Here is a 14,397-nt window from a genome sequence, read left to right as displayed (position 1 = left end):
TCATAATGCTATATATGAAACTTGAATTTACTTCTTAAGCTCAGCCAAATGTTTTTCATGTCTCTCCAAAGCCTCCTTGTGAAGTTTTAATTGTTCCTCATGGAAAGTTTTCTGATCTATTGCTTGTTCCTTAAGTTTCTTCAATTGGGCTTGTTGCTTAGAAAATAAATTGAATATAATTTATTATTTTATACACAATGTTTAAGCAAATATAATTTAATACCACATTCATCATTAATTGAAAAGTTTATTGTAATTTACAGTGTGCAAATTAAAACACCATTTTGATAATGAGATGTGGTAAAATTGACAAAACTAATTTCGAATACATGAAAAGCACGAATAATAGTATTATTGTAAATTTATATCATAATTACCTGTTTATAAAAGAATTCTTCTTCTCTAGCAGCTTCCATTCTGCCGAAAGATCCACCTGCTTCACGGATGGATCCACCACCACCACCTCCTTTGCCAGCACCGTCACCATACTGTCCAGTTGACATTCTTATGCACCATAATTATTTGAATTAATAACATTACAAATATTAAGAATGAAAGTACATATATCACACCAATAGAAAAAGACTAGATTTAAATAATGTCATAGTTTGTCTTATCTTGTGTGTGTGCATATATATATATATATATATATATATATATATATATATATATATATATATGAGTCGAGTATGGTTGCTCGGTATGGGCGTGTTTCTCGCTTCACAATGATGCATTTCATAACTTTTAGTCAAATTAGTTTTCAAATCTTTTAGTTATTCATAATTTTTTTCTAAAAAAATGTTTTTCTCTAATATGTTATTAAGTTTAATTTTTAAAATAAATTTTTGTTGAGTGTTTTTGTCCTGTGTTGCTGAATGATGACACGCATCTTGTGTCGAAACGTATAAATAAAAGTTTTTATACTTTATACCTTTTTTATTTCGACGAATGGGCTGCTAGTTACTTTGAAATATGTTTCAACGTCGAAAAAACTATCAAGATATATTTATATGTATATATATATATAACATATATATATATATACATATATTAGATGGCAGAGTCTTGGATTTGTAAATATTTTGTAGAGCTTTGAACAAATAATCAAAAAGTTTTTTAAAAAACCATTTCTTTATTTATTTACTGTCTACATTTTGGAACTAGGTATGTTCCATCTTCAGGACATCTGTCAAGAAACATGAATTTGATAAGATTTAAGCAAACAATATGTTCAAGAAAAGCAGAAGATGGTGGATTTTTTATAAAAAATAAATAAAATTGTGGAAAAATAATGTACAAAATATGACAATGTAATCAAAATGAAAATGATAAAAATAAATGAGTGGATTATGTAACAAAATATTAAAAATTTAAAAAAATTAGAAAGGTTAGGGATCGTTCAAGTATTACGTAAGCAGATTTACTACAATTATTTACCCCCCCCCCTCCCCTTTGTCATCAAAAGTAAGCAAATTTCTTAACAAAAATAGGCAAAATAAGCAAATCAGTAACCCCCCCGCCCCCCTATAGTGCTTACGTAATACTTGAACGGCCCCTTACTGAAAAAAACAATTACCTGTATGATTGATTGTACGCTAACACTTTTTCACTAAAAAAGAGTTATCAAAAAAAAAACTGATTTTATAAATTTCTTGTCAGACAAAGAAACGAATTTTGTAATTCAAAATTTCTTTGAATTAAGTCTTTTTTGAGTTTGTTAAGTGAGACAAAAAGTATTATTCCCTCGATGTTATAGGATGACTGTTTGACAAACTGATTATTGAACAATGGATTTTTTGAAAAGAAAAACACTTGATTTATAATCTGTCTGTATATGTGTGCATGTTATACTTAAATTATTCTTCAATGGATATCTATATTAATTAGATATCAGAAAGTGTGAAAAATTTAAATAAGAATCATGCAACAGGTTGTGATCTAATCTAATGTTAACACTATTAGAAGCGTTCATAAGTATAAGACAACTTGCCGCAAATAACCACTTAAAGATGCAATTTTCATGATATAAAATTTTTGGAGTGAAGTTAAACGAGTGAGCATTTTCCACAGAGTGTTGTACCAGGATACTTTAGAATTTTTTTGTTTATGGTGAACTACACTTAATTCATGCTGCCTCATTCTTTTGTGTACCTGTACATATTGTGAGGTTTGTCCAATGTATTGGAAAGAGCAGTCGTTGCAAGAAACAGAATATACAACGTCAGTATTGAAATTGAATGAAGTAGGGGATTTAATAATCATAATAATATATATATATATATATATATATATATATATATATATATATATATAAAATCATACAAGCACAATCCCTACCTGTAAATGTGCAAATAATTATAATGAAGTTGGTAAGAAAATATTGACAAGCATTCAAACAAGTTTGCAAATATTTATATCAGTTTTATATTATCTAATAGTTGCATAGTATGCAGAAAATAAATAGGATCTATAATTTAAATTAAAGTATTATTTATAGCAGTTAATATAATAATTTACGTTGAACATCAAAATTTGTACAAATCATCAAGACAGAACACGCCAACACTGTTTTTCTTCACAATCTAAATATTATTGCGTAATATGTACCGGCATAATAACAAACAAATATAAGCAACTAAAACATTTCAAGTAGCAACAATTAGATATGGTTTTAATATCATTAAATAAATTAGTACGAGATAGCAGAGTTGTGTAATAACGTGATTAAACGCTTTTTCCTCTTTTCATTCCCAATTAACATTTTTTCTTGTTATTTACCTTGTAACTCCAGCTCGGTTTAAGCTCCTAACGATTTTTTGAATGTTCATCATATTTTGTTTGCTAATACTGTACACTAATTAAAGTTACTAAATAAATGCTTGTGCAATTCGAGATAAAAATAGAAATGTTTCAGCTTTCAACGCAGGCGACGAATGTTGACACTGTTGACAGCCTGACAGCTCTCAGTTGAAATGTCAACAGATATTGGAATAAATTTGATGAAATGCCGATAGATAGAGACACTGCTTTTGTACAATAAGTATGTACAAAATGACTAAAAGTAGTAAAAGGTGAACTACGGTAAACTCAAGTAGGGCGCATGGCTTGCCTTAAGGCAAATTGCTGGAACTTCCCGTACCAAAAAATATTTTTTTTTAAAAGGTTAACATTTTTGAAAAAAATTTGCTTTGAATTTTTGAGAAACTATTTTGACAAAAAATTACTTTTTTTGAAAAAAAAAGACTTTTTGAAGAAAAATGTTTTCTTTATCTTGAAATATTTTGGAAATTCTGAACTTTTTTTCATAACAATCGTACTGCTTTAACTGCATAGAGACAAAATATCGAAGCGCGTAAACACCGCGTCGCCGTCTAACGGATAAACATTGGTACGGAACTCCAAGGAATGTAAACAAAATTTGTACTAAGTATCTGATAATTTTATGTGCATATGTTTAAGGGGGTTGTTCGGTTATTATTTATTTTTTTTCAATTTTGAGATTTTTTGATATTATGAAAGCTAAAAACCTTAGAATTATTTTTTAAAAAAATCATCTCAATATCTATTTTTTTGACGAAGTTATAGATATATATATCTCTATGTGTATGATCCTTTGAAACCGCTTTTTTCATCGCTCCGCGAGCTATTGTATGCCAGCTGCCCTCTTTTTCATTATAATACCTCATGCACATGACCTTTTTAATGTGTCAGCATCTTTGAACACCATGGTGTATTTAGTACATTAAAATAAATGGTGTATTTAGTACATTATATTAAAAACTTTAAATACCTTTTTCTCAAATTGACTTTTTTCAATGCGGTGCCACAAATTAAAAAAAAACTACAAGTCGGATTGACTTGCATTTTTTTTAATTTGTTCACCACTGCAATACCTAGTCCCCCTACCTCAAACAACTTGATAACATTACGCAAAAAAATTTTGCAAAGCTTCTCGCCCCAAAAAAAGGCCTTTTTGACACTTTTTTTTAAATAGCTGCCATTTTTTTCCTTCTTGTTTTTTTTCTTTCATTTTGGTAGGGGGACTGGATTCAAACTTTTTCTTCAACGTAGTTTCTTTTTTTTTGTTTCAGGCGATGAGCAACGGTTTATCTGTGGCACCGCAAAAGAGATCGATTTTGCAAGGCCGACTTTGGCGGCCCCTGGTTAAAAAATGACAGCGAAAAAAAAGAAAATTTCGTAATATTCTATGATTATGTAATTTTTGTTTAAAAAAAACGCATGTCTCTATGATAAATACATTTCGAGAAAAACAAAAACAAATATCTTGCATTTTTTGTAAAAAAAAAGAACAACCCCCTTAATGATCATTTTTGACCGCCAAGTGGCTTTTTTTACTAGATTTCCGAAACCGCTAGACCTGCCTTCATGACAATTTTATTAATTCTTCATCTTGCCAATACGAGTAAAATGTTTGTTAAAATGAATTATTAAATTCGGACGCTCCGTTCTCTTAAAAACTAAGTTACCGTTTGTGGCACTTTTTGTCCCGTATCTCCAAAACACACACAGACAGATGCATCAATTTTTTCTAAGGTATGCCAAAATGTTCAGAAACCTTTGAAACGTAAAGATATATAAAAAATTTTATTTTCGATTTTTTTGCGATTACTATAACTTACCCTACGAGAAATTATTTTTTGCCATATCTTCCTTATTAAATAAGGCCAGGAATAAAACTTGGCACTTACAATTACAATTAGACAATAATACGACGTAACCTGGCGCACTTACAAATTATAATTTGTAAACGTTATAACGTTTCACATTATTTACTGTTCAATAAAACATCAGCTCCTATTCAAAACTTATCAAAATAACTTTATTAATACTACTTTACTAATACGACTAATACTAGTTGAAAGTGGCATTTAGCCTTAGAGGCCGTTCAAGTATTACGTAAGCACTATAGGGGGGCGGGGGGTTGTTGATTTGCTTATTTTGGGTTGATATGGGGTGCAGGAGAGTCTGGATGATGATTACGTCATAGGTAGTATTTTTATTTTTTTACATTAATTGCAAAATGTTTACGTAAGCATGGGGGTAGGGGGTAAGAAGTTTGCTTACTTTTGCTGACAAGGGTGATGGGAGGGGGGTAAATATATTTTAATTGTAATAAATCTGCTTACGTAATACTTGAACGATCCCTTAAGGCAAGTTGCATGAACTTCCCGAAATGTGTAAGAATTAAACTTAATCAATCAAAATTTAGATTTAGATATTTAGATAGAATTTTCAACTTTTCATTTCAAAAATAAAGTTATCGCTTTCAAATAAATCTAAACATTGCGATTTCCAATAGAATTTTTTCAAACACATTTAAATTATCTTTATTATATTAATGATATTGCACAGACACGTGGTGCTTGTATGTCGTAAAATTGTAGCTTGTTACTTTAAATTTTAATGAATGGATAATGGATAATGCACTTTACAAAAGCAACTTTTGACATAAATTTTGACTATAATATTTTCTCAAACTTTGATAAATATTTAACATTAAACTATTTGTCGTAAGGCCGTAACATTTTAATATGTTTTATAAGACCATGATATCTATTTTTCATATATTTTTTAACGGTTAATTTTAAGAAAACGGCTCGGTAGATTTTTACCTGAAACTAATCAGTATCATTCCCAACCAATATCTTTCAAAAAGTTTTTGATTTTTTAAAATCGATTTAGAATTGAGAGCTAAAACGTGTATGAATTTTTTTTCACTTTTCTGCTATTTACAAAGAACCGGCTCAGCTGATCGTCCCACAAAACTGAGAAACGATAATCCACATCAAAATACATCGATTGGCTTTTAAATTTTTGAAACTGGTCCAGTCGTTTTTGAAAAACGTCGATTTACGGCACATAGTTATACACATAGTTTCACCAAATTTGGTCTCATTCGATTAAGAATGACTTAAAACGTCGAGAAAACATAAAATTAGCGAATCGGATTTATTTATGAAAACATAAACTTCTCCTCCAGGAAGTAAATAGTAATATCATTTTACATATTTTTCTTCAAAGCGATCATGTTGCGTGGCCGTTTTAGAGAACAAATAAGGACTTAAGCACCACGTTGCAGTCGAGTCTAACGGATAAAGATTGGTACGGAACCCATCGAATTGTAAACAAAATTTGTACTCATCACTAAAATCTCTATAAAATATCTGATAATTTGATGTGCATATGTGTAATGATAATTTTTGACCGCCAAATTGCATTTTTTTGCCTTCCCAAAAATTTAACCCGTTCTCCACTTTGTCAATACAAGTAAAATGTGTTTTGGAATCATTGAATTCAGACGCCCCATTTTTTCAACAACTGAATTGCCATTTTCGGCACTTTTTTCGGCGTATCTTGTCCAAAAACTAATCAGCACGTCTCATCCTTGTCAATCATTTAAACCTGTTGATCAGTGTTCTCGAAATCGTCGACAAAAATTGTATCCGCACATACACACACATATGTTCAAAAACCTTTGAAAGGGAAAGATATTATAAAATTTTATTTTATTTTTTTTGCGATTACTAGAATTTACCCTACGGGAAGTTAAAAGTACAGAGTTATAATATAAATAAAGATAAACATATATTCATAAACAAATAAACATTTCACACCAATAGCAAAATTTACTTTTAAAATTAAAAACTAAAATAAAAGTTTGTAATGCCCTATTAAATTCAAATTATACATTTTAAATGTTTTGAAAAATTTAGTAGTTTAGGTTGGTAGTTGAAAAAGATACTCATAATACTTACAGCTAATACTACATTATCCCAAATTAAATGCTACAAACTTTTGAAATATTTGTTTATGAAACTGTTAAACTATAATAATAACTGATTTTACATTCTAATAACTAATAATAATTTACTTACATAGACTCATACCGTAAAAAGTAAATTTCATAGAAAAAGTATTTATGACACAATGTATCAATCAAGATATTTCTATGAGAAACTGGTAAGCTTAATAAAATTTACAAATTTAATTTAATTTTAAAATTTAATTTTGCACACAAATAACAAACTATAATCAGTGCACATATTTTAATTGTCCTTAATAAACCTGAAGGAATAAGCTTAATGAGTTAGGACAACAGATTAGTTAAGAATTGAAGAATCCTATACAAAAGCAACTTGCAGGTATATAAACATATATTTGATACAAAATATATAAATTTACAAGAAAACAAATAAAAATAAATTGAAATTATCTTATGTTATTAAAATTTTACTGACTGGTAACTTGTATTGCTGGTATATGACCTGATTCCCCAAAAACTCGTAGAATTACTCTACCACTGGGCTGTATACTAATCCAAGTAATAGATGCATGATTTAATGAAAGTCTCAGCCAAGCTTCAGCAGGAAATTGCAGAGCCCTTTACAAAATGCAAGTTATACACATATAAGTAAGATAATAACTTAAAAAATATGTGTATTCAATTTTCTTTTGATTTATTACTTAAGCAAATTGCACATACCTGCACACAAAATAACGAATTACATTGGCATGACATACAATCATTGTGTAACTGTCTTCCTTCTGATCAGGATCTGCTCGGTGAAAATATTTTCTAAAACCAGCTTCAATTCTTGCGCCATCTTGATAAAACTGCTATTTAAAAATAAAAAGGGGCATGTTAGGAATTCAAGTGAAATATAATGGATATGGAATATTTTAATAAATAATTAGATGGCAGATATTTATCAAAAACTAATCACCACGATTTCTAACTGATATGTGTCAAGTTTTTAAATTTCCAAAATCCTTATTAAGTCCTTGCAAAATTACAAAAAATTTCCTTAAAATATTTAAAATTGTTGCAACCATTTTGAGAAAATATTAACAAAAAGTTAAATTTTAAATCAAATACGCCATACAATATAATGAAAACATAAAATTAGGGAACTGGCAACAAACTTTCCCTTTAAGAAAAAAAAATTTAATTCAACTTGAAAATCTATTTTTTTTATATTAAAGATGCAAATCATTAAAGCTTTAATATTTGAATTCATTCATACTATTAAATATTATTCTTTATTTGAAAGTCCATTTTCTCTTCTATGCACAAGGAACCATAAAGATTAATTTATAATTTTGTAGTAACGTAATAAATACAATTACATTACTCTTATAATAAAAATAACTAAAATTGATAAGAATGAATTTATCTCACTGTAGCCTCAGGTCTCCAGTGACCAATTGCAGGCTCTGGAGGGATAGGTGCACCTTCCACAAGTAATGGACAATGCTCTACCAACATGGGTTTGCTCTCAGTCATTGCTTCTAATATTAAGTGTCCAGTTTGTTGAGCTCTCGTTAATGTTGAGACCACCATTGATGTCCAGGGATACTTCAACTCCTTAAGACGCTTGCCAGTCCATTTTGCTTGCATTTCACCTAAGGGTTACAATAATAATTAAGAAATACATGTGCATTCACATAAAGTATACATATACACACACACACATATATATATATATATATATATATATATATATATATATATATATATATATATTGAATGGTAGAGTCTTGGATTTGTGTATATTTTGTAGAGTTTCGAACAAGAATCCAAAAATAATACAAAATAAAAAACAAGAAAAGTTTTTAAAAAAACAATTTCTTTATTTAATTATTTGTTTATTGTCGACGTTTCGGAACTAGGTACGTTCCATCTTCAGGACATCTGTCAAGAAACATGATCTTGATGAGATTTTTGCAAACAATATGTTTAGGAAAAAAAAATAGATTTTTTTTTTTTTTTTTTTTTTTTTTTTTAATGAATTAAATTGTAAAAAATATAATAATGTACAGAAATATGATAATATGTTCAAAATAAAAATGATAAAAATAAATGAGTGGATTATCAAAACAGGATATTAAACATAATAGAAAATTTTTTTGAAAGTTATGGAAATTTTTTAAGAAAAGGTTAATGACAAAGTTGAATTAATTACCTGTATGTTTGAATATTTGTTAGCACTTTTTCACTAAACAAGCTTTTTTAACAAAAATGATTTTGTGAGTTAATTTTCCACCGAATAATTAGATTTTGTAAATCAAAATTACTAAAAAACTTTGTCTTTTTTAAAATTATTATTTGAAAACACAAATAATATTGTTCTCTGGATGTTGTTCGATTGGTTTACGAAAATTAACTAAATGAAACTGGTGTGCCCTTTGTAACACGTGTAAACACTTGAACGAGAGATGTGAGATTGTATGTGTGTGTTTTTATATGTCAGGGTGTGAATACTTAAATTGTTGATCTTAAAAGGAAGTCGATATTAATTGTTTGTCAAAAAGTGTAAAAAATTTAAATATGAATCATGTAATAGGTTGTGATCTGATCTAATGTTGACACTGTTAGAAACGTTTATGAGGATGAGACAACTCTCCGCGAATAACCTTCTAAAGATGCAACTTTCTTAACTTTGTCATTAACCTTTTCTTAAAAAATTTCCATAACTTTCAAAAAAATTTTCTATTATGTTTAATATCCTGTTTTGATAATCCACTCATTTATTTTTATCATTTTTATTTTGAACATATTATCATATTTCTGTACATTATTATATTTTTTACAATTTAATTCATTATTTAAAAAAAAAAAAAAAAAAAAAAAAAAAAAAAAAAAAAAAAAAATCTATTTTCTTTTCCTAAACATATTGTTTGCAAAAATCTCATCAAGATCATGTTTCTTGACAGATGTCCTGAAGATGGAACGTACCTAGTTCCGAAACGTCGACAATAAACAAATAATTAAATAAAGAAATTGTTTTTTTAAAAACTTTTCTTGTTTTTTATTTTGTATTATTTTTGGATTCTTGTTCGAAACTCTACAAAATATATATATATATATATATATATATATATATATATATATATATTAGGGTAGTCCTTAATATGGACATTTTCGAATTTCCTTGCTCCCAAGGGCTCAAATGCTTCTAAATTGTTAAAAAACAATTCTCTGAAAGTTTTAGCTCTTAGTATTAACTTTTAGATAGTGCGCAATTCAATCAAACTTTGTATGGAAATAGCATGGAAAAAATGTTGAAACTTGAAAAAAAAATTTTTTTAGGTCTAAATTAGCGACAAATGAATAAAAGTGAAAATTTGTGTCATTTTTTATTGAAAATTTGATGCTCTGCAAAATGTTAGAACATTTTTTCATGCTATTTCCATACAAAATTTTGATTGAATTGTGCTCTATCTAAAAGACAATATTAAGAGCTACAACTTTCAGACAATTGATTTTTATAAATTTGGAACCATTTGAGCCCACTCAACCCACTCTAAATGGGTCAAAACGGAATTTTTCAAAATTTAAACTTTTTGATCAATTTATGGGCCATCAGAATTCATTTTCGAGGTATGTTTCCTTGAGCAAAGTTTCTTATTTTGATTCCTAGAATCCGAAAATCATATATGCCTTTGCGAGCAATTTTGTTGCCACCTACAAATCGACCCGATATATGTATATATATTTAATAATGAAAAGCTATCATATTTATTAATAAAGATAACTTGAAAACATTAATAGAAAAAACATACTCAAATTTGTACAAACTCTGAAATTCAAATATTTTACTGCAATTTGATGTTAAAATACTAAAATAACGGCAAAAATAAAAAGCTAATATACAATGACCTTGCATGCTTATTATAAAAACATAAATTATATTACATGCAATAAATTATGTCAAATTGATTTTATTAAAAATTGTTCCAAATTAATAAATGATTTAATATAATATTTCCATATAAAAAATATAGTGTCAAATATACCAAGTTCAGTAAGTCTTCGTTCACTATCCGATTTTCCTTTCAAATTATATTGACCATGTCTTATTAAAAATAAATGTCTTACTGCTGTAGGCTTAGCTAGTACTAATTCCTCATTGTATTTATTCTCATCTTCCGGTGATATTTTATTGCCAAGAGGTTTCACTAGAGACTTTGGTTCTCGGCTAATGTGAATATTAATTTAATAAATAATGGTAAGTTATATAATTATATTTAGACATTTGCTTACTGGTCCCAATTATAATCCCATTTGGCAAAATTTGGTGGAGAGTAATTAGTTGTCCATGATGCAAGAACTTTCTTTTTGTTTTGTCGAACATATATATAATATGCAATCCCACCAGCTGCACCCAATCCAGCCAGTGCATATCGTTGCAGTCGTGTTAGAGGAGGCATTTCTGATAAAGTTTAAAGCTGTAACTTTTTCCTTATGATAAATTTGTCACTGGTTACCGAAAGTGCAAAACCATTAATTTGCAAACGTGTTACATCAAATTCAAACACCATTAATATATTCTCCAAAATTAAAATTTGATTTAAATTATGTAAACTTCATATTAGTATTTATAGATTTAGGTTTACAAATTGTATTCCATTTGTTTTAAAACTTTTTATTTCTTTTCATATCCTATACCTGAAATGAATAAAAGTAAATAGAAAACAATATAACGTTGATCTGCTCTCTGATATAATTCTTTTAGGCTGCTTTCACAGAAAACGCAATGTTTACCTCAATATGCGTAAGCCAGCCAGTTTTAAAAGATATTTATTTTCTTATTCTATATTTAGAATAAAGAAAAAGAGAAAAAGAGAAAAAGATCGAAAACTGAATTATGTATAAAAAAATAGTTGAACCTGTAATTTTAAAAATATTCCAGAAGACTATTTGACAAATGAATATATATTTTTTTTTTTTTGAAAAAATGAAAGGTTATGCACGTTTATGTTTAGGTGGGTTGCCTAGAGATCGATTGGTTGATTTGTCACATATTTGATCCCTGATGTTGGTAAACCTGTGGAGCTAGGGTTGTGCACAAACGGCACAGAAGTCGACATCTTGACTAATTTCAAGAAGTTGACTATCAAATATATTATGCGCTCAAAACAATATAACAATATGTAATGTAGTCCTGATTATATTGTCTAGGGTCCTTATCCTAGACAATATAATGTGGTCCTTATCTTTATCTCCGTATGCAAGGAAACGGATTAATGACTAATTTCAATATTTGTATATAATATGCATAACATTATTCATATGTTCTTTATTGTTTAATCTGATGAATTTTTTTTTTTCTAATTCTTATACATTTTATTAGACTAATTTCGAATTTTATAGTTAGAACCGATTTCGAGTGAATTACGATTGAAACATGTCTAAAATATATAAAATCACCATGAACGGTGGATCACTTGGCTCGTGGGTCGTCATTCCGAATATAAGGAAAGAAAAGGAAGCGGAATATAAATACATTTTCGAAAGATACAGAAAAAACTTAAGCTTAATATTATATAATGAGTAAATCTGCATTACTTATTCAATATAATATAACTAATTTAGATTTAAACAATATATATATATATATATATATATATATATATATATATATATCTTCTATATATATAAAAATAAGTCGGGTTTTCCTTCCTGACGAAATAACTCCAGAACGCACAAACCGATTTCGACAATTTTGCATTCGTTGGAAAGGTCTCGGGCTCCGCAGGGTTTATAGCTAAGAAAATTAGTTGTGCATGGCATCGTGCCTTAATGCAAGCTGCTGGAACTTTACGCACCGTAATTAAAAATTCGAGTAATAAAAATAATCAATAACTGTTTTAAATAATTTCAAATAGATTATCTTCTATATATATAAAAATAAGTCGGGTTTTTCTTTCTGACGAAATAACTCCAGAACGCACGAACCGATTTCGACAATTTTGCATTCGTTGGAAATGTCTCGGGCTCCGCAAGGTTTATAGCTATAGCTGATGCCATGCACAACTAATTTTCTTATAAGAAAATTAGTTGTGCATGGATCATGCCTTAATGCAAGCTGCTGGAACTTCACGCACCGTAATTAAAAATTCGAGTAATAAAAATAATCAACAATTGTTTGAAATAATTTCAAATAGATTATCTACGTATATATAAAAATAAGTCGGGTTTTACTTCCTGATGCACAAACCGATTTCGACAATTTTGCATTCGTTGGAAAGGTCTAAATGGGTCTAAAGTTATACGTTGCCTGTTCACGAGTTGGAAAACCATCCGCTTTGTTTGTGTTAACGTCAGACCAAAAAACAGAAAATGTGGTTTACGAAAGAGCACTTCAATGAAACGGATAATTTGCGAATTCACTTTCATTTACTTAGAGAAGTTCAACTAAAAAACACTTCATTTTTTAATCGAAATAAATTCATTACTGTTGTATAATAAAATCAAATTTTTCCTTTTCAAATATAAAACAAACAAAAAATTTCTTCATCTTTCTCACGAAACCATCTGGTGGCGAAACGAAGTTCGTCGGGTTTGCTAGTATATATATATATATATATATATATATATATATATATATATATATATATATATATATATATATATATATATATATATATATATATATATATATATATATTGGTGCACACGACATCGTGCGGAAACTTTCTTACCGAAATTTGAAAAAATTGCGTTTAAGAATTTTAAAATTAAAAAAAAAATACGATTAATTTGAAAACTTTGGGATACATACACACACACACACATACACAAAACCATTTTTTTTTCTAAGGTATGCTAAAACCATAGATAAACGACAATAACAACAACAAGTATGGCTAAAACGTTCAGAAAGTCTTGAAACTTAATGCAAAAATTTTGAGTTTCGTTTTTTTTTTGCGATTACTATAATAACTTTAAATAACCAGAAATATTTTTAGTAGACTAAGAATGTCTATGCGTTGTTGTAATGCAAAGAATTCCGCTAACATTGATTATCTTTAAAATCCGTCTTTTACATTTTTAAGAACTATATGCGTTTGTTCTCCTGATAGTTTAAGTCTTTTGAAATAAACAAAATTGATTGATATGTGACCGTTCTCCTAATAGATCAAATCGTTTTGAAAATTGATTGATGTACGACTGTTCACTTGATCAAATCATTTTAAATAAACAAAATTGATTGATAAGCGACCGTACTTAGTAGATTAAATAAAGAAAACATATTCGATCTCCATTTAAAAAATCGTTTTAAATAACGAACGCGACTGTTCCCTTAGTATTAAGCGGTCAAATGTTTGCCGCAATCTTTTGGAAGTCGAATTGGCAGTATAATTCAACTAACAAATTTTAGATTTTTATCAAGCTTCAGTTATATTGTCTTAATTTTTTTGAATATGATATAATTAGTGAAATTATGGGTGTAATGACTTGTTTTATAAATTGCATTAGTTCTGAACTACTACCGTTGAAAATCTAACTTTATTAGTTCAAATAAACGTGATACCAGCTGATGTATTAATCATTTATCGTTTTACTGCCAAAGAAGATAAATACTCTCATCA

The 14,397-nt window shown here is 28.3% G+C and overlaps 2 protein-coding genes across 5 annotated transcripts; both read right to left on the bottom strand.

Moving 5' to 3' along the window:
* Window positions 1-2,935, bottom strand: LOC113376669 (ATPase inhibitor mai-2, mitochondrial-like). Its single transcript, XM_026616676.1, has 3 exons — window positions 2,779-2,935; window positions 378-504; window positions 1-156 (listed from the first exon to the last, which is right to left on the bottom strand). Exons 1-3 carry the CDS (start codon window positions 2,829-2,831, stop codon window positions 28-30), a joined length of 309 nt encoding a protein of 102 aa, XP_026472461.1. The 5' UTR covers window positions 2,832-2,935; the 3' UTR covers window positions 1-27.
* Window positions 2,936-7,157: 4,222 nt separating this feature from the next.
* LOC113376667 (serine/threonine-protein phosphatase Pgam5, mitochondrial-like) lies at window positions 7,158-11,708 on the bottom strand. Of its 4 annotated transcripts, XM_026616673.1 has the most exons (7): window positions 11,567-11,656; window positions 11,290-11,470; window positions 11,066-11,234; window positions 10,819-11,000; window positions 8,201-8,424; window positions 7,505-7,638; window positions 7,166-7,402 (listed from the first exon to the last, which is right to left on the bottom strand). In XM_026616673.1, exons 3-7 carry the CDS (start codon window positions 11,230-11,232, stop codon window positions 7,252-7,254), a joined length of 858 nt encoding a protein of 285 aa, XP_026472458.1. In that variant the 5' UTR covers window positions 11,233-11,234; window positions 11,290-11,470; window positions 11,567-11,656; the 3' UTR covers window positions 7,166-7,251. The 4 variants fall into 4 exon arrangements, with proteins under 4 accessions (XP_026472460.1, XP_026472458.1, XP_026472457.1 ...); XM_026616675.1 differs by having other exon boundaries at window positions 7,158-7,402; window positions 7,505-7,635; window positions 11,066-11,470; XM_026616672.1 differs by lacking the exon at window positions 11,567-11,656 and adding an exon at window positions 11,692-11,708 and having other exon boundaries at window positions 11,066-11,470.
* Window positions 11,709-14,397: the final 2,689 nt, after the last annotated feature.

Source organism: Ctenocephalides felis, unplaced genomic scaffold (assembly GCF_003426905.1).
Source record: "Ctenocephalides felis isolate EL2017-DRISC unplaced genomic scaffold, ASM342690v1 CF-g0.4_SCAFFOLD_01886, whole genome shotgun sequence".
Classification (NCBI taxonomy): domain Eukaryota; kingdom Metazoa; phylum Arthropoda; class Insecta; order Siphonaptera; family Pulicidae; genus Ctenocephalides; species Ctenocephalides felis.
Note: the sequence above shows the minus strand (reverse complement) of the source record. Positions and strands in the feature narration are given on the sequence as shown.

Excerpts from the sequence above, each read along its gene's own strand:
- LOC113376669 (XM_026616676.1), bottom strand. The coding sequence starts at position 2,831 with ATGATGAACATTCAAAAAATCGTTAGGAGCTTAAACCGAGCTGGAGTT. Across the intron at positions 505-2,778 it reads AACCGAGCTGGAGTTACAAG|AATGTCAACTGGACAGTATG; the intron begins GTAAATAACAAG and ends ATGGTGCATAAG. Across the intron at positions 157-377 it reads AAGAATTCTTTTATAAACAG|CAACAAGCCCAATTGAAGAA; the intron begins GTAATTATGATA and ends TTATTTTCTAAG.
- LOC113376667 (XM_026616672.1), bottom strand. The coding sequence starts at position 11,232 with ATGCCTCCTCTAACACGACTGCAACGATATGCACTGGCTGGATTGGGT. Across the intron at positions 8,425-10,818 it reads ACGAAGACTTACTGAACTTG|GTGAAATGCAAGCAAAATGG; the intron begins GTATATTTGACA and ends TGTAACCCTTAG. Across the intron at positions 7,639-8,200 it reads ACTGGAGACCTGAGGCTACA|CAGTTTTATCAAGATGGCGC; the intron begins GTGAGATAAATT and ends ATTTTTAAATAG.